Below are 25,395 nucleotides of genomic sequence, written 5' to 3'. Positions count from 1 at the left end.
TGGAGCCATGCCTACAATTAGGTGGTAACCGAGGGGGTCCCCCCAGCCGAACCCGGCCCTTTTATTATATGCCCCCAGCTGATACCGCTGGCAGATACTCCTCACCCCACTTGGCGAGACGTAACGATACGATTGTCCTCGGGAGTGAGGCAGCAACCGACCGGTTGGGCCGCTGATTTGGCATCTCTTGTCGAACCCTCGGAACAGCACTTGGGCATTAAAATGACTAACTGGTTCTAATGAAAAAAAAAAAAAAATATCGCCGCAGATTAAGGTTCGGTCTTAGATAAATGGCCCAATGTTTAGAACGTGATCAATTGGCCAAGGATGGCTAGCATTTCATATGATTTTGAATGTAGCAGACGTATTCCGCTTTATCGCTATCCACATAACGAGCGCATGTAACCATAGAATCTGTCTGTAACATGCCGTATCTATGCTTGATAGATTGATATATGCAGCATTCGGTAACCAAGTCCGAAATAAACCAAATGTATTGGACCTTTATATTTTCAACCGTTTGTCATCGTCACCCAGTTTAGCCCTTTGCCCTGAGTCACCCTGGCTTACATGGTCATCGGATCGTCCAATAGGCCGTGGAATGGGGGTAGGACTATCAACGTTGTCGGGCCTGCAACTGAAACTCGTTTCAGCATGTTCGCGGGGCTTCGGGCTGCAGCTTCAGGCTGCCAGCCACAGCCACAGCATACAACCTGAAAGATATTCACCCGCACAAGCTGCTGCTGCTGCTGCTGCTGCTGCAGATACTCTGGTAGGGCGGCCGCTAGACTAATCCCACTGATGAGAATGCATGCCCATTAAATATGTCTGTCCTGTCACATACAGGTTAGTTCACCAAACAGAGTTACATATATATATCTATCTATTCCTCGCCCCATACATACGATTTCATTTTTAATTGGTGTTGCATTTTAAAGAGGATTTGTCATCTGTAAATTTATCAGGTTTTTTTGGGTGAACTGAGGTCTTCAAGATAAATTAAATCTATTGAAACAGTTTGCAATAGAGACTGGTAGTGTATGTTTGGCTTTTGTAAATATGATTGATCTTGTGCTTTGTTCAGTGTGTTCTACGACTGGCTTCAATAGTGGTTTGATAGTGATGGGGTAGTGGATTGATAATAATGATCTAGAATCATGAAACCTGTAAAAAATGGCTAGTTATTAGTTGTGGAAAATATCTGCTACGGAATTTAATGGGACATTTGAAAGAAATCTAGATCTAAGAAAGATGTAGATTCGTAGAAGATCAAATGGAAATCTGAATACTCCAATCCAATAGTGATCAATGCGGTCTTGTCACGCTTCTTTCAAGCTTTTAGCATCACTATAGGGACATTTGGATCCATCGGAAGACAATTTATCGTCTGTAATGATGGTAGTAGTGACGACGTAGAGCAAGTGAAGTTATCATTGTAGTTTTACCATTGCACTTTTACGAAAACAATTGTCAAGCCTTTGTTATCTTGATCTCAATCTGTCTCCGCGAATCCGATCTAGCCACTATCTGAGTTCACTAGAATTATAGCACAGCACATCAGAAATAGAGGGAGGGAATACTAACCAAAACAGTGAATCGATTATATTAGACAACTACAAGAATACAAAATCGAGCTATATTCACCATAAACAGCTCGATTTACGGAGAATACAATAAAAACTAAGGTGAGTATGGGATTTGTACGGGATCTATGTTCACATGCTCATAATTCCACATTGCTATATGATTTTAAGCCGAAAAACTAACAGATCAGGTCTAGTTCGATTGGGTAATATTCCATTTGAACTCTAACTTTACCGCGTTTCACGTTTTAAACCTCTATTACTGTCCAGATCATATTCATTGTAAGTACCACACAGCTGACAATTGTCAGCCGCTTATTGGCAGGAGATAGGTGGATTACGCATATATCGAACTGCTCGACGCATTAATCTCGCATATGAAACCCCCTGGTCCAGCCGCGCCTCTCTATTGTCAATAGAGAGAGAGAGTGCGAGAGCTATAGAATCAGGGGGAGAGATTTATAAAAATGGGTTGGTGCTAACAAAATACTAGCAATGGATAAACTGCAGGATGCGGTCATCGTAGAGGAGGACGAGTACACTCCATATGAGTACCAGGAGGGCCCTGACAATAAGTCATGGGCAGGCGCTCTTCCTATGAAGCAGGGTCTTTACGACCCCGAATTCGAGAAAGATGCATGTGGTGTTGGTTTTGCTTGTAATATCAAGGGCCAGGTCTCTCACAAAATCATTTCTGATGCGAAGAGTTTGCTTTGTAACATGACTCATCGTGGAGCTGTTGGATCCGATGCTCGTGATGGTGATGGTGCTGGTGTTATGACTTCGATTCCTCACAAATTCTTTGTCAAGGAGTTTGAACGTGAACACAACTTTAAACTTCCTCCTTTGGGTCAATATGCCGTAGGTAACCTTTTTTTCAAGAATGATGAGGATATCTTGACTGAATCCAAGGCCAGTTTTACCAAGATTGTTGAGAGTTTGGGACTCCGTGTTCTTGGCTGGAGATATGTTCCTCGTGACTCGTCTATTTTGGGACCTGCTGCTTTGAGCAGAGAGCCTATTATCTTACAACCTATTGTCGTTCTAGAAGCCGCTTATGGTTCTGGAAATACCCCTTTGGTTGAGAATATCGATGAGCAAGTCTTTGACAAGGAGTTTGAGAAGAGATTTGAACGTCAATTGTACGTCTTGAGAAAGAGAGCCACTCATACTATTGGTTTGCACAACTGGTTCTATATCTGTTCCTTGTCAAACAAGAACATTGTTTACAAGGGACAGTTGGCTCCTGTTCAAGTATACAACTACTACCATGATTTGGCAAATGTCAATTACGAGGGTCATTTTGCTCTTGTGCACTCGCGTTTCTCCACCAACACTTTCCCATCTTGGGACAGAGCCCAACCATTGAGATGGGCCGCCCACAACGGTGAAATCAATACTCTGCGTGGTAACAAGAACTGGATGAGAGCTAGAGAAGGTCTTATGGCATCGTCATTGTTTGCTGATGAATTGGACTCGTTGTACCCTATTATTGAAGAGGGTGGTTCGGATTCTGCTGCTTTCGATAATGTCTTAGAATTGCTGGTAATTAATGGTATCTTGTCCTTGCCAGAAGCTGTTATGATGATGATTCCTGAAGCATGGCAAAATAATGAAGGTATGGACCCTAAGAAGAGGGCCTTTTACGAATGGGCTGCTTGTTTAATGGAGCCTTGGGATGGCCCTGCTTTGTTTACTTTTGCTGACGGTCGTTACTGTGGTGCCAACTTGGATAGAAACGGATTGCGTCCTTGTCGTTACTACATTACCGATGATGACCGGATGATTTGTGCTTCCGAGGTCGGTGTTATGGTTATTGAGCCTGAGAAGGTTATTCAAAAGGGCCGCCTTCGTCCTGGTAGAATGCTTTTGGTTGATACCAAGGAGGGACGTGTGGTCGATGATCGTGAGCTCAAGAAGAAGGTCGCTGCTAGATTTGATTTCAAGGCCTGGATTCATGGTAACCTTGTTACTATGGAAGAATTGAATGAGAAGATTACTAAATCTGACTCCTCGGTTCCCAGTGCCAGTAGCACTTTAGATGCTGTTACAGTGCAATCTGATCCTCGACTACTGGCTTTTGGCTATACTTTTGAGCAGATTAGTTTGTTGCTTGCCCCCATGGCAGGTGACGGCAAGGAAGCTCTTGGTTCCATGGGTAACGATGCTGCTTTGGCTTGTTTGAGTACTCAGCCCAAGTTGTTGTATGAATACTTTAGACAGTTGTTTGCCCAAGTCACTAATCCTCCTATCGATCCTATCCGTGAATCCATTGTCATGTCACTAGAATGTTACGTTGGACCCCAAGGAAATGTGCTTGAAATGAAGCCTAACCAATGTGATCGTTTGCTACTCAAATCCCCTGTTCTTTCTTTGGAAGACTTGAAGGCTCTTGATCACCTCCCTAGATTCTATCCTTCTTGGACCATTGCTAAAATTGACATCACATTCCCTAAATCTCAGGGATTGGCTGGTTATGAGAGTACTTTGGAAAGAATCTGTGCTGAAGCTTCCGATGCCATTGCCGACAAGAACAAGATTATTATCTTGTCTGATAGAGCTGTTAGCGCTGACCGGGTGGCTGTGTCTGCTTTGGCCGCTACTGGTGCTGTTCACCACTACCTCGTCCGTCAAAAGCAACGTTCTCGTGTTGCTTTGATTGTTGAAACTGCCGAGGCTAGAGAAGTTCACCATATTTGTGTTCTTGTCGGCTATGGTGCCGATGCTATCAATCCTTATCTTGCCATGGAATGTTTGCTCAAGATGAACAGAGAAGGTTTACTCAAGAGCAACTTGCCTGACGAAAAGGTTATTGCCAATTATAAATATTCCATTGATGGAGGTATCTTAAAGGTTATGTCTAAGATGGGTATTTCTACTTTGGCATCCTACAAGGGTGCTCAAATCTTTGAAATTCTTGGTATTGACAATTCCGTTGTAGACAGGTGTTTTGCAGGCACTGCTTCTCGTATTAGAGGTATTGGTTTTGATTATATTGCTCAAGATGCCTTCTCCTTGCACGAATTGGGCTATCCATCTCGTGACACTGTCAAGCCTATTGGCCTTGCCGAATCGGGTGAATACCACTGGCGTGATGGTGGTGAAGCTCATATCAACGAACCCAGTGCTATTGCCAATATCCAAGATGCTGTTCGCAATAAGAATGAGAAAGCATATGAGGCATACTCTAAGAAAGAGCAAGAGGCGGTGCGAAACTGTGCACTCCGTGGCCTTTTAGACTTTGATTTTGAGTCTTCAACTGCTATTCCCATCGACCAAGTCGAGCCTTGGACTGAAATTGTACGCCGTTTTGTCACTGGTGCCATGTCATATGGATCTATTTCCATGGAATCTCATTCGACTTTGGCCGTAGCCATGAATAGATTGGGCGGAAAGTCCAATACTGGTGAGGGTGGTGAGGATGCTGAGCGTTCTGCTGTCTCTCCCGATGGTGATACCATGAGATCAGCTATTAAGCAGATTGCTTCTGGTCGTTTTGGTGTTACTTCTTACTATCTTTCAGATGCAGATGAGCTTCAAATTAAGATGGCTCAAGGTGCCAAACCAGGTGAAGGTGGTGAGTTGCCTGGACACAAGGTGTCGGTTTCGATTGCCAAGACTAGACATTCCACCCCAGGAGTTGGTCTTATCTCACCTCCTCCTCACCATGATATCTACTCTATTGAGGATTTAAAGCAGTTGATTTACGATCTCAAGTGCTCCAATCCCAGATCAAGAGTGTCTGTTAAACTTGTATCTGAAGTAGGTGTTGGTATTGTCGCATCTGGTGTTGCCAAGGCCAAGGCAGACCACATTCTTATTTCCGGTCACGATGGTGGTACTGGTGCTTCAAGATGGACTGGTATCAAGTATGCTGGTCTTCCTTGGGAGTTGGGTCTTGCTGAAACCCACCAGACTCTGGTTCTCAATGATTTGAGAGGACGTGTTATTGTTCAAACTGATGGTCAAATCAGAACTGGTCGTGATGTCGCTATTGCTTGTTTGCTCGGTGCTGAGGAGTGGGGTTTCGCTACTACTCCTCTTATCGCCATGGGTTGCATCATGATGAGAAAGTGCCACCTCAACACATGTCCCGTTGGTATTGCCACTCAAGATCCTGAGCTTCGTAAGAAGTTTGAAGGTACTCCTGAGCATGTCATTAACTTTTTCTACTACATTGCTAACGAGTTACGTGCCATTATGGCTAAACTTGGTTTCCGTAGCATCAATGAAATGGTTGGCCATGCTGAAAAGTTGAAGGTTCGTGAGGATCTTCGCAATGTTAAGACTGCTAACATTGATCTCTCGCCTATTCTCACTCCTGCTCATACTCTCCGTCCTGGTGTTGCTACTAGAAATGTTCGCAAGCAAGACCACCGTCTCCATGTTCGTCTTGATAACAAGCTTATTGATGAGTCAGAGATCACACTGGAAAAGGGTCTTCCTGCTCGCATTAACGCTGAAATTGTTAACACAGACCGTGCTCTTGGTTCTACTCTTTCGTACCGTATTTCTAAGCGCTTTGGTGAAAAAGGATTACCTGACGACACTGTCCACGTTGATATCACCGGTTCAGCTGGTCAATCATTTGGCGCGTTCTTGGCTCCTGGTATTACCTTAGAGCTTGAGGGTGACGCTAATGATTATGTTGGCAAGGGCTTGTCTGGAGGTAGAATTGTTATCTATCCACCTAAGAACTCTGTCTTCAAGGCTGAGGAGAATATCATCGTCGGAAACACATGTTTGTATGGAGCAACCTCTGGTACTTGTTTCTTCAGAGGTATTGCTGCTGAACGTTTTGCTGTCCGTAACTCTGGAGCTACTGCTGTTGTTGAAGGAGTCGGTGATCATGGTTGTGAGTACATGACTGGTGGCCGTGTCGTGGTTCTTGGTAGTACTGGTCGTAACTTTGCTGCCGGTATGTCTGGTGGTATTGCTTATGTTCTTGATATGGCCCAGGAGTTTGTCAACTCAGTTAATACTGAAATGGTCGAGCTTAGCCAAGTTACCGATCCTGCTGAAATTGCCTTTGTTCGTGGATTGATTGAAGACCATCGACACTACACTGATTCTGAAGTTGCTGACCGAATTTTGACTGATTTCAACCGTATATTACCAAGATTTGTTAAAGTCTTGCCTCTCGATTATAAGAGAGTTCTGGAAGCTGAGGCCCGCAAACTTGAACAAGCTAAGCAATCTGAACTTAATGGATTTTTGCACCAAGTTAAGGAGGATCCTGAGGCTGATGCCACTAATGGTGAAATCAAGAAGATCAAGGCCCTTTCTAGAAGCGCTACTCCTTCCCCTGCTCCTCATGTACACAAGCCTGCCGAGCCTAAGGTTGTCGACCTTGAAGACACCATTTTGGATCATAAGGCTGAGGAACACAAAAACAAGGCCATCGCACCACTTGATAAGCTACATGGATTCAAGAAGTACAAGCGAAGAAACGAGAAATACAGAAATCCTCACGATCGTACTAAGGACTGGGCTGAGTTGTCGAATCGTCTTACAAAAGAAGAACTCAAGTTCCAAACTGCCAGATGTATGGACTGTGGTGTCCCCTTCTGTCAGTCTGACACTGGATGTCCTATCTCCAACGTCATTCCTAAGTGGAATGAGCTTGTTTTTAAGGACAGATGGTTTGAGGCTTTCCAAAGATTGATGATGACCAATAACTTCCCTGAATTCACTGGCCGTGTTTGCCCCGCTCCTTGTGAAGGTGCGTGCGTTTTAGGTATTAATGAAGATCCTGTTGGTATTAAGAGTGTTGAAGCTGCTATTATTGATCACGCTTGGGAGATGGGTTGGATGAGTCCTCAACCTCCTTCTGCTCGTACTGGTAAGAAGGTTGCTATTATTGGATCAGGCCCTGCTGGTTTGTCTGCTGCTGATCAACTCAACAGAGCTGGTCATTCTGTCACTGTTTATGAAAGAGCCGATCGTGCTGGTGGTCTGCTGATGTATGGTATTCCTAATATGAAACTTGACAAACGTATTGTTAAGAGACGTATTGACAAGATGATCGCTGAAGGTGTAACTGTTGTCACCAACACCACTGTTGGTGAGGATATTACCATGGACGAACTCAAACGTAACAACGATGCTGTAATCCTGGCAGTTGGTTCTACAATTGCTCGTGACCTGAAGATTCCAGGTCGTGAGCTCAATAACATCAAGTTCGCTATGGAACTTCTCAAATGGAACACAAAGTCTTTACTTGATGATACTTTGGACGAAGTTCGTCCTCTTATTGAAGGCAAGAATGTTATTGTTATTGGTGGTGGTGATACTGGTAACGATTGTATTGGTACTTCGGTTCGTCATGGCGCCAAATCGGTTGTCAATTTTGAATTGTTGCCCAATCCTCCTGCTGGTCGTGGTAAAGATAACCCATGGCCACAATGGCCCAGAATCTTCAGAGTTGATTATGGTCACTCTGAAGTTCGAGCTCATTATGGTAAAGATCCAAGAGAGTACTGCATTTTGTCCAAAGAGTTTGTTGGTGATGATGAGGGAAATGTCAAGGGTGTCAAGACTGTGCGTGTTGAATGGAAGCAATCCGACAGTGGGGCCTGGCAAATGGCTGAGATCCCTAACTCCGAGGAGTTCTTCCCTGCTGACCTTGTTCTTTTGTCGATGGGCTTTGTTGGTCCTGAGGCTCAAAAGCTTGACGTTGCTCGTGATCCTAGAGGCAACGTTGCCACTACCCCTTCAGGAGGTACTTACTATGTTGGAGAAAATGTTTTCGCTGCTGGTGACTGTCGTCGTGGTCAATCTTTGATTGTCTGGGGTATCCAAGAAGGCAGACAGACTGCTCGTGATGTCGATCAGTTCCTAATGAACAACACTCGCTTACCTGGTAACGGCTCTATTGAAAAGAGATCGTATAGTCTATTGGAGTCTCAACAGACACCTATTGCTGTTAAATCCTAAAAATATTACACGATCGAAAACAAATCCCCGTGAAAATAGAAATTTATTTGGCTTTTGACTATTTGTATAAAATAAATGATTTTTTAACTATATTTTCATAGTCTGGTAGGTTGGACCCACCCAATATTGTCTAAGGCGGATAGCTTCCCTCCTATTTTTGCATCACTTGGGGCAATTGCTAGGGACAGTAACCACAGTCCTTGATCCGTTTTCAGCGGCTAAAGAAGGCTCCACTCCTAATAAACATCGGACTTCAACGATATACTATCTATCAGGTCTACTATCTGGACTTCACATGTATTACATGATCCCAGAGATCCAATTGCTAACGGTCCATTGTGAAGACCACTATCATGTTCTTTTCCGTTACACACTAAGTAACTATTGCCCCGTGCAATATTGTTTTGAAACCAATGGCTCTCTGAATGTCTATAAATACCATGAGCCGCAATACAAGCGGCGCAATATCATGAAGCAGCATGTATTCATGCCATGATTCATTGACGTCGAACAGAGCAGTTGTCATGTCTAATAACGAAGATTCAGTCCAATATGCCAAGCAATTGGATGCAGAATTTCCTTCATATAAGGAACATTTTGCTATTCCAACTCTAGGTTCTTTAGGATCTAATATAACCGGTATCTCTTCCAGTGATGATAAATCCTCAGACCCATCATACTACTTCTGTGGAAATTCCCTCGGATTGATGCCCCTATCCACTGAAAAGGCTGTTCTACAAGAAATTGACGCATGGAAACAGAGGGGAGTTGTATCACATTTCGACCATCCTCATGCTGAACCCTGGGTTTCTATAGATGACCCAGTGACACCATTGCTCGCACCACTAGTTGGTAGCGAACAATACCCATCTGAAGTAGCAATAATGAATACTTTGACTGGAAATCTTCATACAATGCTCAGTACTTTTTATCGTCCTGAGGGCAAGAGATACAAAATCCTTTTTGAACAAAAGGCCTTTCCTTCAGACACTTATGCATTTCAGGGACAAGTCCAGCTGCATGGATACTCAATTGAAGACGGTCTAATCCCTTTGGCTCCTAGAGAGGGTGAGTATACACTTCGAACCGAAGACATCTTGGCGGAAATTGAACGCAGCGGCGACTCAATTGCAGTTATTATTTTCTCGGGAATCCAGTTCTATACTGGCCAGCTATTCGACATGAAGACTATCACTCAAGCTGGAAAATCCAAGGGTTGTATTGTTGGTTGGGATCTAGCTCATGCTATCGGTAATGTACCAATGAAACTACATGATTGGGGTGTGGATTTTGCTGTATTTTGTACATACAAGTATCTTAATTCTGGTCCCGGTAGCATTGGCGGCATTTTCGTCCACTCCAAGCATTCTGATGACAAGCGTCCACGACTTGCCGGCTGGTGGGGCAATAATTCATCCACCAGGTTTCAAATGCTTGATGATTTTGATCCTATTTCAGGCGCTTATGGTTTTAGAATGTCCAATCCCAGTGTACTAAATACTGTTTGTTTGGGAGAGAGTCTTAAATTGTTTAAAAAGGCAGGCGGTATTGAGTATTTGCGAAAGCGTAGTCTTTCCATGACCAATTACCTATACGATCTACTTATAAAATCGAAATTTTATGTGGATCCGGAGGTTGTGGCATCCGGTAAAGTTCCTTCGCCGTCTTTCACGATTATCACACCCAAGAATCCAGAAGAACGAGGTGCCCAACTTTCACTTTTATTCCTTCCCATTAACTCTGGAAACATGCAAAAGGTTTTTTCATATTTCGAAAGCCGGGGAGTGATTGGTGATGAGCGCAAACCAGATGTCCTTCGATTGGCACCTAACCACTTTTACAATACTCACCAGGAGGTACTAGCAGTTACAGAAATGCTTGATGCAGCTTTAGACTCTATTTAAGTCCATCTCAGTTGACTGACATCTGAGCGCAAAGCATTGTTTGCTAAGCACTAATTCGTAGATATTACATTGCATTGATATTTAATACGTCTATAGATACAGCAAGGTTACTCCTTATTATCCTTCTCCCATTGATTTTTCCAAGCAACTATCCTCTCTACATTGGAATCCATCTGATCAACATCGTTGCTCTCCAGTTCAATGACAATCTCCTCCGCGTAAGCTTCCTGGGCCTCGTCAAGAATTACTTGCATGATCTCTGCATCGATATTCTCTTCAACCTTATTGTCAGTGTAACCACGCTTCTTCAATCGATCATAAAGTATCGTATTATCAGTACGTAACACGACCACTAGGTCGATAAGTCTCTCTGGGAATATGTCGCATACATGCCAATCAATAATCAAACCTCCCTTTTCGAGGTCATCTTCAATAGCATCCATTACCTTGTCTTCATCAACAATGTGACTCTTACGTTCTTCATCGTATCCATCATAACAATCGCGCTCTTTAGCAATTTCATTGATAGAAAAAAGCTTCAAGTCGGGTAATTGGTCGGCAAGCGCCTGAGCATGGCTAGATTTACCAGTGCCCTTGAACATGTTAGAATTATCAATATCCCACAGCCATCATATGTAGCTCAATAGCTCATAACATCAAATCATGGCTTCGCTTACTTACTGGAGTACCAGTAATAATAATATTGACTTTTCTGGCCATTGTTCTTTCTTTCTTATTGGTTTCTGATCTAATGTAATAGCTTGCACCAAGTGGTGAAATTTATATCTGATGTCATGCAGGTAGATAAGATAGCGAAAAAAATGCATCCGGAGATGAGATCGATCAGTATACGCAGAAAAATACCATGTCGAAACCCTCTCCACTATCGTAATTACTATTCTAGTGCGCTAAAAAGTATATATTGATTTGGTATTCGTATATAGTGTATATATTTCTAAGCAAATTTAAGGGTGGTAGATCTGCCTGGAACTATGCAACATTGCCTTTTCCAGATAATTTCCGTAATGAAAAATAACCAATCACCTTTAGTAACAAATTCTGGTGAACTGCTATTCACTGTGGAGGCATTATTGAATAGAAAATATGAGACAATGGATATATTTGTTCACTTCTACAATCATTTGTAGCCGTTCAAATTAAAGATCAGTTCACGTTCATATTTTCAAGTGATTCTTAAAGGCAGGGTAAATTACATAGTACCTGCATCAATACTTCACGATTTCGAGCAGAATTAGACTGAATGACATTGACGTTTGATTCTTCAGGAAAAACGACAAATAAAAAGAACTATTTATGATGAATAGACAAGGTATGTGAAGTTTTGCAGCTAAATGTAGTCGTGGAATCAACACCTCACCTAGTCTCTATGGTGTTCATCGCTGGCTGATGAGGGTCGGTCGGTCCAATGTCTTCACGAGATTTCACGCAATCATCAGCCAGCTTCTATCATGAGGCCAGCATATTACCAAATAAGAGATGCTGGGAATGAAATATATGAATAGAGGCGAATGAGCGTCCACTTTTCAGTAGTCTTATGACCTTGTTATAATATGAGCTGCGACGTACCTCTGTCATATCTACTATAGCAGATCATGAGTAGGAAAAAACAATTACTAACATTGACAGGACGCCCAGCGGGAGTTCAGCAACCAACCCAACAAAGAACCATACTTACTGGGTCAAATCGTGCCTCTAATGGTAAACAAAGTATGTCGTGACTGACGGGAGGATCATCAAGTATAACATCATATGAACTTTTATGTGCTAACAAAGATACAGTTCTCAATGGACAGCCATTTCATGGGCAAACCACTGGCTCAACACAATTAGTGCCACAACAACCTCAGCTATGGGGTCAAGCAGCGGCAGCAGGCAATAGTCCCAGTCGACCGTCGATAGGTTCCCAAAATATCGGACCAAGTCCGTTCCCCACTGCAGCTGCTGTTGCAGCGTCAGGTGTTCCAGGATCGAGCGTTGGTACTGGTAATTCTGCTTCTCTTGATTTATCAGATTTTCCAGCTCTAGGGTCAGCGGTGGGATCGCATGCTCCTAATCCATCAGCATCACAGATTCCTCAACAGCCACCTAGATTTTCCCAGGTTGCTAGAAATGGCACACAGTCACCGGCACCTCCTGGACTACAAGGTCAATCACAAACTCAGCCTCGACCACCAGCTGCTACTCAAGCTGCTGCATCGTCAGAGCCACAGGAAGAGTTTCCTGCACTGCCTGGGATGAATCCGTCTAAGGTATGTCTTCAGCTTTCTACACCACTAGAAGAAGTGTTTGAACATGTGTATTCACTCACACCAGTGATTTGATACGGATCGCGATCCGAGACTAACAGTTTTTAGCCATTAAATATTGCATTAGCTCCCCAAGCGAATCCTGTGGATCCTCAATGTAAGTTAATTTCTGTTCGACGTTGTTTAGTATTCAGTATTCTGGGTAATTCTCTAACATATCTTGCAGCTGAGATGGATAAATATGGCATGAACGGTTTACTCGGAGTGATTCGAATGGAAAATAACGACCAAACGACGGTTGCTATAGGCAATGATCTGAGAAACCTAGGTCTTAATTTCAACCCTACAGAGTAAGTTGTGTTTTTATTATATCTAGAAGCTCCTTTAAGTTAAACTACTAACAGTCAAAAGCGAGCCATTGTCTAAAACATTCTCATCTCCATGGATTGAGACGTCGAAACATAAAACTATTCCTGAGTTCAAGCTACCAGAGTGTTATGAGGTATCGTCAGCGGTTCCTCAGCAACAAAAAATTCAAAACCTGACAGAGGAAACGCTATTTTATATCTTTTACACAATGCCCAGAGATAGCATGCAGGAAGCTGCCGCAGTAGAATTGACGAACAGAAACTGGAGGTATCATAAGGAGCTGAAGCTATGGCTGACGAAGGACCCACTGAGTGAACCAGTTCAGCAGACTGCGCAGGCTGAAAGTGGAATTTACGTATTCTTTGACCCAAGCAGCTGGGAAAAGATTAAAAAGGAATATGTCCTGTATTACCCAGATATTGCTTAAGACTATATATATTAGTTGGTATCTAACACGGCCATTCCATGTACAACCATCCCATTCATGTATCAGACGATATCACACTCAAGTGTGCGATTTTATGGAGAGTGAGAGGATCTTGATGTCAGTCTGACTCTGGGAATTGGGGCTCTGCCCCGTATTCTCGTGGCTCCCGCTTCGCAATAATTGCTAAGAGGGAGGTTGGACTGATAGTATCTCAGCAAATGAAGAAGCGAAAAAAAAATGAAATTGGGCCAGAGCCCTAACTTCCGGATCAAAGTCGATGAGTAGAAGTGTTCATAATTCTTTATAAGTACTTGAAAAATTTTCATCACCATTGACTCTTGAAAGGTAACAGATCTAAAATCAGTACCCAGTCGAAGAGAGCGGGGGAGAACCATGATTAAAAGTATTAAGGAATATACCCCAGGCTATAAGAAGCTTCGAAATGCAGGGATTTCATGAGCGTCTCATGCATAATTCAGAGTCTGGATCAGCCAGCTCTTATAAACAATGCAAAGGTAAGAGAGGGAGAGGACATACTAGCAATAGCTAATCTGAGTATAAGGTAACATGGACAAAGTAATCCGCTACGTAGGTAATAAATACAAAAGAAAAGAGAATACTGATGAAAATCTAGAATCAGCATAATGGTATGAAGTGCCATCAATATACAAGACCCAACTCTCCCGACCAAGCTCCGGAAACCCCACCGGCCAGATAACCCATGCCCACAGCGTCGATCGGTTGAATATGCAGAGCGAAATTTCACAGCCAAAATTGGCCGTTGGATGTAAATATATATTACACGGAGGATTTCGTCTACCCCGCTTTCAATTCCCTTAATTTGGTTCTTTTGCTTTTGCCCTCGACTTGTGATTTATAGTACAGGTTTTATTGGAATAAAGCTGATATACTATTGAGCAATTGAGTCGGTAAAACCTAACATTATTCAGTGAAGTCCCGAGTATTTCTCGTTCGGTTGTAATTTTACCCCACTAATCTCGCCTGACGTACCCACTCGTCATCTCTCGGTTATAACAGTCGCCTTTTATGTCACATTTATTTCGTCATCTAAAGGCAACTAGTTGTTCGAGAAGTGTTGTTTCTGCTATGCCACTTCGAGCCAAGATCTTACAGCCAGAGTTTCGTGCCTTTGCCAATAGAACCATGGCCACTGCTGGACCATCTCCATCTAGTGAGGATGAGGTCAAGTTCACTTCAACCGGGTCCGTTCGATCCATTATTTTGAACAGACCTAAAAAGTTGAATTCTCTGAATCACAACATGGTTGAATTGATTGTTCCTAGATTGTTGGAATGGTCGAAATCTGACCAAGCCAAAATTATTATCCTTAAAGGTGAAGGTGAGAAGTCCCTTTGTGCTGGTGGAGATGTCGCTGCTTTAGCAGCTGGTATCAATGAGAAAGGACAGCAAGGTTCTATCGAGGCTGCTCAATATTTCCACGATGAATATCAATTAGATCACTTAATTGCCACTTATCCCAAGCCATTTGTTGCTCTTCAAGATGGTATCACCATGGGTGGTGGTGTGGGATTGAGTATCCATGCTCCTTTTAGAGTTGCAACTGAAAAGACATTGTTTGCTATGCCCGAAACTAATATCGGTTTCTTCCCTGATGTCGGTGCTACTTTCTTTTTGCCACGCTTGCTCGATGGCCAACTGGGTGTTTATCTCGGTCTTACTTCGGCTAGACTCAAGGGTTACGACGCCTTTTATGCTGGAATTGCTACACATTACGTCCCATCTAACCGTATCCCTGATCTCGAGGCTCGTCTTAGTGAATTGTCTACTTCTTCATCTGCTATTGCTAACACTGAAGATCTGTATCAAGTCATTAACACTACTATCAATGACTTTACTGAGACTGTTGACAACTACAAGTTCCCTATTACTCCTGACCAAATCAAGCTTATAAATTCCGCCTTTGCCAAGGAGACTGTCGAAGATATTATTGCTGCTCTTGAAGCTGATGGATCTGAGTTTGCTTTAGCAACCAAGAAGACCATTTTAGAGCGCTCTCCTACTGCTGTCAAGGTAGCTCTTGCTGCAATTCGTCGCGGTGCTAGTATGGATATCCGTACGACTCTCAACGAGGAATTTTTTCTTTCTGAGCAATTCTCCCACTCACCTGACTTTGTTGAAGGAGTTACTGCTCTGTTGATTGAGAAGCGCAAGGCCAATTGGAATCCTCCTACTGTCGACCAAGTGACCAGTGATGTTGTCAATAGCTTCTTTGAGCATCGTTCCGACTCAACTTCTCCTTCTGGTATCAAGTTCTTCACAGAAGACTCATACTCCGAGTATCCTCACCAATTTGGACTGCCATCCACTGCTCAGGTTCAAGCCTTTGTTACCGGAGAGTCAAGCACTCGTGACTTCAAGGCCACTCGCGAAGAGATTGTTAGCCACTTTGTCGACGCCACAAACGGTAAATACGGCGTAGAGCAAAAAGTGAATGCTATTCTAGACGCCAATACTAAACCTGACCCCGAGCACCCAACTCTCCTCGATTGGGTTTACTAAGCATAGAGCAAGTATATATAAATATTTCAGACAGTTTGTTTTGAATGATGGACTTTGGAGCTTGGCATCCGTGCGATTGGGGCTCCGCCCTAAACTACGGCTACTGAGCTTCACTGATAGATTTGAGAAAGAGCTAGCAGACCAATTTAAAAGGGGCCCAGCTGCCAGTTGCTAAAGGCTGTTCACTCAGATTGCGCTCATGCATACTTCACCAGATCAATGACCATGCAAGGCTGTATATATATATCCTCTACGCCATCGACCAGTTACTCAGCTTGAGAACAACACTACAAGAGCAAGAAATATGACATTTGAATCCGCTGAGAAACATATCCAGTCACTGAATCTTCAGCCCCCGCGACCAAATCAAGAAGTGTTCAAAGATGACTGCGCTTATTGCTTCGATACTCCTGTAAGTTGACCCTTTACTGACCCCCGAATCAGACAATTACTAACATCAATTGTAGGAGTCTCCATATGGACTTGATGTCTGTTTGACATGCTTCTTGTCCTCTTCACCTGATCCTAGTCATAACTACACCGAGCTACATTATCGAAATACGAATCATTCGGTCTTCCTTAACATTCGCAAGATCATCAAGCCTCGAAAGGTTCGTGACGATGTAAGTAGTACAAGTCGAATAAAGCAATTGTGAATCCGTTCATCGTCCAATTGATCAATATGCTTTTTGGAATTAAGAGCCGAAATCATCTCCAGTGAAATAACCTATATTTGGCAGAAATTGATAGTTATTTTCTTGTGGGGACCTTGCCACCCAGGTCTTGTGCTAACAAATGTCAGTCTCCAGCAAAGATAATGAAGCTTGCTATTCAAGCTGATAAAGAAGAAGACCATTTTGATATTCAAACAAGAGTCAAGGATTTAGAGTTTGGTGAAGCTCAGATCGAGCAGGGACAAGTAGACGGATTGGATAGAGTCGTCGAGGGCGTAATGAAGGCCGTGTCATACGCACGAAAGGAAGAAATCCAGGCCTGGGAACAAGAGATAGTTCCTTGTGAGCATATATTATATCTGGAGCAAGTCGGTGAACCTACCAAGCTGGATGGTGAAACTCTCTCTCATTGTTCAGAGTGTGAATTGAAAGAAAACCTATGGCTTTGTTTGGTATGTGGCAATTTAGGGTGTGGACGTGCTCAATTTGGCGGCGTAGGTGGTAATGGTCATGGTCTCAGTCATTATGAGAACACTGGCCACATTGCATCTGTTAAATTGGGTAGTATCACACCTGAGGGAAATGCAGATGTGTTTTGTTATAAATGTGGAGATGAGGTTAGTGATCCAGCTCTTACCGAACACCTGCACTATTGGGGAATCAATATTGCTGAACGAGAAAAAACGGAGAAGTCATTAACTGAGCTCCAAGTCGAGCAAAACTTAAAATGGGATTTCAGTATGTCTAGTGAAGATGGAACCGAGCTTCTTCCGCTGTTTGGTCAAGGATTAACTGGCATGAAGAATCTTGGAAACTCGTGTTATCTAAGTTCAGCTGTTCAATGCTTGTTTGCACTAGATAGGTTCCAGAAGAGGTTTAACAGTGTTGGCAATAACAGTACAGATAACGTGGTGGCAAATGAGTCCGATCCTGCTCATAGTTTAGAAATACAGCTCCGAAAGCTGGCTGACGGCCTTCTTTCTGGACGGTATGCCGTTCCCGATGAAACATATGGGCCAACTGACGAATCATCTGTCAAATACCAACGAGGTATTGCTCCAGGGATGTTCAAAGCATTAATTGGAAGAGGTCATAGTGAGTTCTCTACCATGAGGCAGCAGGATGCATTTGAATTCCTGATTTATTTGTTGGAGAAGATTTCTGACATGTGTAAGGCAACTGGAAGAGAAGATCCTACAGAGATATTCAGGTTTCAAACTGAACGAAGACTGGAATGTGGAAACTGTCACAAAGTAAGATATCGCACTGAAAACCAGGAAAATATTTCCATTCCAGTACCGGCAAGAAGGCTGAAGGCGCCAGATCAAGTTAATTTTGATGATTCTTCTGCAGAAGTTACCACTTATGAGACAATTAGTATTATTGAGTGTCTTAATATTTTTACTGAGCCCGAACAGATTGACTACAAATGTAAGTCTTGTGGTCAGGCTGCTGGGGCGATCGCTTCTACCAAATTCAAGACTTTCCCGGAGATTCTTATGTTGAATGCTCGTAGATTTCAAGTTATCAACTGGGTTCCTGTCAAATTGGATATTCCAGTTGACGTTCCAGCGGGATCACTGAATCTCGATCGGTATATGTCGTCTGGCCCTCAGGCAGGAGAAGACGTTGTTGATGCGAAGGATGATGAAGATGATCATGAGACCAGTGAAACTAGCTCTTTTACTGCTAACGAGGAAGCATTGGTCTCTCTCGAGTCTATGGGATTTCCCAGGGTACGATGTGAAAAGGCTCTATATCATACCGGCAACTCTGACGTTGAAGCGGCTACTAACTGGCTTTTTGAACATATGGACGATCCTGATATTGATATTCCTCTTTCGATTGGCTCAGGTTCAACCGATTCGGTATCTCTAGAAGCTGTTGGCCAGTTGATGGACATGGGTTTTTCTGATATTCAGGCAAAGTATGCTCTGAAGCAAACTGGTGGTAATCTTGAAGCGTCTGTCGAATATCTTTTCAGCAACCCTGACGCAGGAAAGCAAGAACCAGAAGAGCAACCTCAATCTGTTACCACGAAAAAATCAGAGCCTGTGCTGCTTGGAGACGCTTCTCTTCCTGCCGACTATGCTCTCACATCCATCATCTGTCACAAAGGAGGAAGTATTCATGCGGGACACTACGTCGCATTCATCAATAAGCCAATCTCGCCTAACGAGTCTGACTGGGTATTGTTTAATGATGAAAAGGTAGTCCGTGGTGGAGAAGCTGCCGAAATGAAAAAATTCGCCTATGTATATTTATTCCAGCGAACTCGCTGAAAAAAGTAGTTAATAGAATAGATCATTAAGTGTTACTACATTCATGAGTCTTCCGACCTCAGATGATTCTAGGCTATTGGGATTTTGCTTGAAACCTCTGAATGTGTCGGTCAACCCTTATAAATTAATTGAATTATAAATATGTACATGTCTCTCAACCGCTCCTTACGCAAAATCACGAAATCAGCTCTCCCTTGACATGTTCTAACTCCCAATTGAGAACATATCTCACAGTTCCAATATCTGATTCTTTCGGGTCGCGGATTTGAAGCCCGTTGAATGTTGCTGGATCGGGCTCAGGTGCACGTATTTTAGACAGCTCCCGACTAATAGCCATTCGGATATTCATGAACGTTGGTACAGAGAGAAGAGAAAGATTAAATTCAGGAGACGACGATAAGGCCCTGAGTTGTGACGTTTGCAGGTAGTTGATATAAAAATCCAAAATATCAGTCAGACACTGGTTTACCACACGCCTGGGAGACAATAATTTATCAGAATCGATAGGAAAGATTGACTTCAATTCTTTGAGCTTTGCAGACAGGATAATACATGATAGGGCTATCGTATGAGCTGGATATTTCATAGGAGCATCAGTCATAAAACTATCCGTGGCTACCACCCAAGAAATTTTTCCAACCATGATATCCGAAACGCCTAATGTTTTGCATAGCTTGACAATATATTGGTGTGGAATTCTTATCCTAAAGTCAAACCCAACTGTTTCTAGTATCTGTCGTTCCAAGGAGATCACTGACATCTTTATCTCGTCAACTTGGCTAGGTGTCAGCGGTACAAAACCTGGTTGATTGGATTTTAGTTTGTGTGCCGTGCTGATAATTTCCCTAACTCGTTTTGGAGTATCAACAGCTTTACAGGATACAAGAATACAAGCAACCACTGTTTCGTGCATTGGAAATTTGCTCACCGGATTGTATAGCATTGTCCTTTGTAATAAATGCATTGCTGTGGCTATAGTTCGAATAGGACTAGAGTGTTAGTATGTATTAGCTAGACATTAGTAATTTTGATATCTCTCAAATAAACGTTTGAGAGCAAACCCATCCAGGGATACTTACAATTTTAAAGCCTTGGAAACCGACCAAATCAAATTAAATGCTTGAATCTTGAAATCAGATGGACCCTGTGAAAGAACATGTAGTCTGTCCAGGTGTTCTTGAGTCAAAAAAGGACGAGACAACTTGATTTTTGAAGGAAACTCCGAGCCTGGTGGCCGATGCCGGCTCGGCGACTGTGTGCTCATACTTGATTTAGATAAATTAATATTACAAGTCTGGACCTAAATGCGATCATCATACAAAACATTTCAGTGAACTAGCGTCACGTAAAGAAATGTCAAATATCACGTGATACAAATCCGGAGAAACGTCGCATGTTTTTGATGGCTACAATAAATAATCAATCAATTGGCAACTATCATCATTTGACCGGATTTGAAGAAGTTAAGCGTAGCTCGCGAATAATATCAAGAATCTTTTCAGTGATGGAACTTGGTTATATGTTGTTCATATGTGTTTTAAGGCGACTGATTGAATTGTAAAGGATGTACCAATGTAATGTTTGCCAAAATGTAGGGATCTTGAACATATTTGAGAACAGCTGTTGATGGTCGTGAATATACAGCTCTTGTATAGTTTATCTAAATACCTTTTGTCAATGGCTCTTATAATGATTGAATCAAGTGGGAATTGGTGATCTAACGGCTAGTAGAAGTACACTGACGAGGGGGATCTTGAAAAACATCTATCAAGCTCGGCCCATCTCACAATATTAGTAAGTAGTGCCATCCTCCCTCGTTTGTCTAATTTGTAAACTACATGGAATATGGTGACTGACTATTTTAGAATGACCCGTCAAGTGTCTCTACGAATCGACCTAATTTAACTGTAATCCAGGATAAAAGGACGATTTACAAAAAAGCTCCCAATACCAAATTAAAAGGCATTATCAGCTCTACCCAGGTATTTAACCTGGAAAACACTTCAACAGGACGACCTAGGAAAGGGTTCAAGAAAGTGCTCTCAGCCGAAAAACGTAGTAGCGAAACTGAGACTGCGAAGGAGAAATCCATTCGCTTGGATCTATATCAACCGAAGCTTTTATCAACTACGAATACTACTGTGACTAGTATATTTGGCGAAACAATTGATGCTCCCGTGGCACGGGAAACTCATAGGAGAGCTGATCCGGACGAGGACGACAGCTACGACGATGCATATGATCCAAGACACCCTTTGCCGTAGAATTATATCAAAAAGAACTGGCGTTGATTTCGACAAGAAATAGAAAACAGGTTAATTATAACTAAAACATCATAGTAACAATAAAGCAACAAACAAAAACAACAACAATAATAATAGTGATACTAGTTACCTAGATACTTTTTTTAGCATGATTGACCAAGATGTTGGTGGTGTCATAACGATAAAATAACTTAGAAATGAAGCAGACTCTTACAGATAGATGATTACGACGAAAAGTACAAAAAGCCAGAGTACGAAAAAGAAAGAAACAGCTACTGAAATGTTTGCAGAAATGAACAAACTTCTCAGCAATTATTATTTCGAGTATCGTTACAACCCGACCAGATGCATCAATTTTATCTTATCTTGTATTAAAGAGAGGATAGAGTGATACCCATTACCAATGTGAATTTGACTACTCCCACCAAAGTTTAGTGGGCAGCAGCAGCTTTTGCAGTACTACTAGCATTCACAGCATTAGGACCTAAAGTTGGGGTCTGTCTCTTTGCTCTGTAATCCTTGATCGCAGACTTGATAGCATCCTCAGCCAACATAGAGCAATGGAGCTTGACAGGGGGTAAAGAGAGTTCTTTAGCAATAACTGTGTTTTTAATCTTTCCAGCCTCATCTAAAGACATACCCCGAACTAATTCAGTGACATAAGAAGAACTGGCAATTGCACTGCCGCAGCCAAACGTCTTGAATTTAACATCTTGGATAACGCCATTGTCATCAACTTTGATTTGCAGCTTCATAACGTCTCCACAAGCTGGAGCTCCCACCAAACCAGTACCAACGTTGATATCGTTCTTATCCAAAGAACCAACATTTCTGGGGTTGTTGTAGTGGTCCAGCACCTTGGCATGATAGGCACGAGAAAGAGAAATGCGAGGAGTCATACCAACGGTACGCTTAAGTGCTAATCTTGAAACTGGAAACATTATTCTTGTTGTAATGGGAAAGTGGATAATGCAAAATGAGGAAATCAGCCTGTGAAAAAACCCGAATGGAATTATAGTTTATATCTTTTGACAGCGGTTCAAACTAAGCACACAAGATTAATCAACAATCCAGTGAGCTAATACCAGTAATGGAGATATAAATGAAATTTGGTTTGCAGTGTGGTAAAAATTCCAATTTGAACTAGAAACAAAATCCAGAAGCTTGTGTCTGACAAATATTCACCTTTTAAGCTGTTCTAGATTTTAAACTCCAGCCAAATCTCAAACACTTTTCTTATACTTCAGCCGTCCTTGTACATGGCAATCGGCCGTCATATCGGCTTGGGTTAGGTCCATGATCGGCGCTGTTTCAGCCAATAAAACCCCATTCCGTAGAACGATCCGGTGACAAATCACAAACCTGCCGAATTAGGATTTATCAGATTGGGTGGCGTCCAGCATGAGTAGCACGGGGTCTTCGGACCGAGATCGGAAAAATCTACACCTGTTTAGCCGTTTGGTTCTCGTCACGTGAATTCTTAACGGCTTCTAGTTTGGGAACGTCTGGCATACTTTCTAGTCATTGATTACTTGGACCCACGCCAACAGCGCTGAGCTCACTTTCAAAATCTTTAGCGCTGGTACACTTGAAATCTAAAATAAAATGAAGATTCTTAGTGGATTGCATACAATGTTCTTCTTTATTATTTTATATTTTATATATATTACATGTAATAAATACTTTCTAAAAATATGACATAAAAGTACGTTATATACGAGTAGCACAATATTTCAGAAGCGATAGACTTTTAAATATAAAAGCGAACCAAAGTATACGGATTGCTCATGACTGCTCGCAAGATATGCAAAATACGTAGCTTGAAAGAATCGACTTTGTAAGGGGGAGCAATTTTGTGAAAGACCCAACTTTGCGATATGCATGTCTATGCAAGATAAGGCTAGTTGTCCCGACGGCGTTTTTCCAAACTTGAGTCGATTCCCGACGGAGGCATACATTCCCAATAAAGCTCGGGCAAACCAATCTGCCAACCCCCTCATGTGAATATCATCTAGTGCTCAATCGGACTCCGTAAGATGTTGTTTCATTCAGTATCAAATGTCTCACTTCTCGATTACCGCCCACCCCCACACAGTCCCACTCATGCGGAGCCCTGTTTCCGCTCCTCCTGATAATTTGATGATCTTATATGGGATCGTCGCCGTTGATAATGAAGGACGCCATGAATCATTCGAGTATCAAGGCTATAGAATGTGAAAAAAAAGTTGATATATTACTTCGCACCACTGCTGTAATATAAATAGAAAGAGACAGAGAGAGGAAAAGAGCACTAGTCCAAAAATGTCAGCTTTGTAATAGTATGACGTAGTAATTTTTTGTTCATGCCCCGGCAAATATTGTTCCTTTAACCATGCCTGTATGCGGCTTAAATGCAGTCATATCATGCCTAGCTAGCAAGCTCAATATAAAACCGTCAGATAGGAACAACTTAGGATCACAAGTTGATTCATTTTGCTTGACTTATCTTTAAAGGCTCTTCAAGTGAGAGACGTTTGTTAGATTTAGTACTTGAGTATTTTTCAGGATCAATTGAGATCTATTACTTAACATGTCAACTTTCCAGGAACAGATTTCGAGGTCGGCTAAGGAGTCCGAAGCAATTAGTATTCCTGGCGGACCTAGCTTGTCGTATTCACAATTGTTGACTGCGGTTCGCTCTTTCCAAAAAACACTAGCAAGCATTAATATCCCTGAAAAATCAGCTATTTCAATCTCCCTCCCCAATAGCATTGAGTTTGCGATTGCTTTTCTTGGTACTACAGCTTCCTCTTTTATCGCAGCTCCCTTGAATCCCAACTATAAAGAATCGGAATTTGCTTTCTACATTGAAGATGTCAAATCATCGTTGGTGATTGTTCCAAAGGGATCATTCGCTGGTCACTATCCTGCTATTGCCGCTGCTAAGAAGTTCAATGCCGCTGTTGCTGAAGCATATTGGTTAGGAGATAAGATTGTTCTCGATTTGAAGTACAAGGGAAAGCTTTCTGATAATGCCCATTCTTCTATACCTCCTTCTCCAAATCCATCAGATGTCGCCTTTGTACTTCACACTTCAGGTACTACTGGTCGTCCTAAGGCGGTTCCTCTGACCCATGCTAATATGGCTCGTACTGTTACCAACATTATCAACACATACAAATTGTCCCCTAAGGATAGATCATATCTCGTGATGCCTCTCTTCCATGTTCATGGCCTTTTGGCAGGTTTCTTAGCACCGTTGGGCTCTGGCGGGGCTGTTATAATTCCTCCAAAGTTCTCTGCTCATGCGTTCTGGAATGATTTCCTCCAATATCAAGCCAATTGGTATACCGCGGTTCCGACTATTCACCAGATCTTGCTCAAATCTGATTTACCTTCTCCGGTACCTTATATTCGATTTATTCGATCTTGCTCGTCTTCTCTTGCTCCCTCCACTTTCCATGCTTTGGAAAAGACTTTCAAAGCTCCAGTACTCGAAGCTTATGCTATGACTGAAGCATGTCACCAAATGACTTCCAATAACCTTCCTCCAGGTAAAAGAAAGCCAGGTACTGTAGGTGTTGGCCAAGGCGTTGAGATTGCCATTTTGGATGCAAATGGAAACAAGGTCAAACAGGGACAGGAGGGTGAGATTTCCATCAAGGGTTCCAATGTGACTCCTGGTTACATAAATAACCCTAAGGCTAATGAGGAGTCATTCACCAAAGATGGCTATTTCCGTACTGGAGATCAAGGCAAACTTGACGAAGATGGCTTTGTTATTATCACCGGGCGTATCAAGGAGCTCATAAATAGAGGCGGTGAGAAAATCAGTCCAATTGAGTTGGATGGTGTTATGCTGGAACATCCTGCTGTTGCTGAAGCTGTGTCATTTGCTGCTCCTGATGAAATGTACGGTCAAGTGGTCAATGCTGCCATCGTCTTGAAGCCTGGTGCCAAGGCTACTGAAAAGGACATTCAAGATTTCCTTAGCTCTAAACTTTCCAAGTTCAAGATCCCACAGAGAATCTTTTTCACCAAGATTATGCCTAAGACGGCAACTGGTAAAATTCAAAGAAGAGTTATAGCCAGTACATTCTTGGAGCAGAATAAGGCCAAGTTGTAGATAATTGCACTATATATAAGAAATTGTATTGTGGACATTATTA

At 42.4% G+C, this 25,395-nt stretch overlaps 8 protein-coding genes across 8 annotated transcripts; 5 read left to right on the top strand and 3 right to left on the bottom strand.

The window, feature by feature from the left end:
• Nucleotides 1–2,078: 2,078 nt before the first annotated feature.
• GLT1 (glutamate synthase (NADH)) lies at nucleotides 2,079–8,519 on the top strand (the record flags this gene model as incomplete). The annotated part of the gene is made up of 1 exon (XM_018882156.1): nucleotides 2,079–8,519. One exon carries the CDS (start codon nucleotides 2,079–2,081, stop codon nucleotides 8,517–8,519), a length of 6,441 nt encoding a protein of 2,146 aa, XP_018736561.1.
• A 479-nt stretch (nucleotides 8,520–8,998) lies between these two features.
• Nucleotides 8,999–10,423, top strand: BNA5 (kynureninase; the record flags this gene model as incomplete). Its single annotated transcript, XM_018882154.1, has 1 exon — nucleotides 8,999–10,423. One exon carries the CDS (start codon nucleotides 8,999–9,001, stop codon nucleotides 10,421–10,423), a length of 1,425 nt encoding a protein of 474 aa, XP_018736560.1.
• A 107-nt stretch (nucleotides 10,424–10,530) lies between these two features.
• On the bottom strand, nucleotides 10,531–11,250 carry FAP7 (Fap7p; the record flags this gene model as incomplete). The annotated part of the gene is made up of 2 exons (XM_018882153.1): nucleotides 10,531–10,908; nucleotides 11,182–11,250. 2 exons carry the CDS (start codon nucleotides 11,248–11,250, stop codon nucleotides 10,531–10,533), a joined length of 447 nt encoding a protein of 148 aa, XP_018736559.1.
• A 3,283-nt stretch (nucleotides 11,251–14,533) lies between these two features.
• EHD3 (Ehd3p) lies at nucleotides 14,534–16,027 on the top strand (the record flags this gene model as incomplete). The annotated part of the gene is made up of 1 exon (XM_018882152.1): nucleotides 14,534–16,027. One exon carries the CDS (start codon nucleotides 14,534–14,536, stop codon nucleotides 16,025–16,027), a length of 1,494 nt encoding a protein of 497 aa, XP_018736558.1.
• An 817-nt stretch (nucleotides 16,028–16,844) lies between these two features.
• On the top strand, nucleotides 16,845–18,983 carry UBP14 (Ubp14p; the record flags this gene model as incomplete). The annotated part of the gene is made up of 1 exon (XM_018882151.1): nucleotides 16,845–18,983. One exon carries the CDS (start codon nucleotides 16,845–16,847, stop codon nucleotides 18,981–18,983), a length of 2,139 nt encoding a protein of 712 aa, XP_018736557.1.
• Nucleotides 18,984–19,158: 175 nt separating this feature from the next.
• CTK2 (Ctk2p) lies at nucleotides 19,159–19,947 on the bottom strand (the record flags this gene model as incomplete). Its single annotated transcript, XM_018882150.1, has 1 exon — nucleotides 19,159–19,947. The coding sequence occupies one exon, from the start codon at nucleotides 19,945–19,947 to the stop codon at nucleotides 19,159–19,161; it is 789 nt and encodes a 262-aa protein (XP_018736556.1).
• A 1,731-nt stretch (nucleotides 19,948–21,678) lies between these two features.
• On the bottom strand, nucleotides 21,679–22,188 carry ISU1 (iron-binding protein ISU1; the record flags this gene model as incomplete). Its single annotated transcript, XM_018882149.1, has 1 exon — nucleotides 21,679–22,188. One exon carries the CDS (start codon nucleotides 22,186–22,188, stop codon nucleotides 21,679–21,681), a length of 510 nt encoding a protein of 169 aa, XP_018736555.1.
• A 1,628-nt stretch (nucleotides 22,189–23,816) lies between these two features.
• On the top strand, nucleotides 23,817–25,352 carry PCS60 (Pcs60p; the record flags this gene model as incomplete). The annotated part of the gene is made up of 1 exon (XM_018882148.1): nucleotides 23,817–25,352. One exon carries the CDS (start codon nucleotides 23,817–23,819, stop codon nucleotides 25,350–25,352), a length of 1,536 nt encoding a protein of 511 aa, XP_018736554.1.
• Between the last annotated feature and the right edge of the window lie 43 nt (nucleotides 25,353–25,395).

Source organism: Sugiyamaella lignohabitans, chromosome D, assembly GCF_001640025.1.
Source record: "Sugiyamaella lignohabitans strain CBS 10342 chromosome D, complete sequence".
NCBI lineage: Eukaryota > Fungi > Ascomycota > Dipodascomycetes > Dipodascales > Trichomonascaceae > Sugiyamaella > Sugiyamaella lignohabitans.
This window is presented reverse-complemented; position numbering and strand designations above follow the sequence as displayed.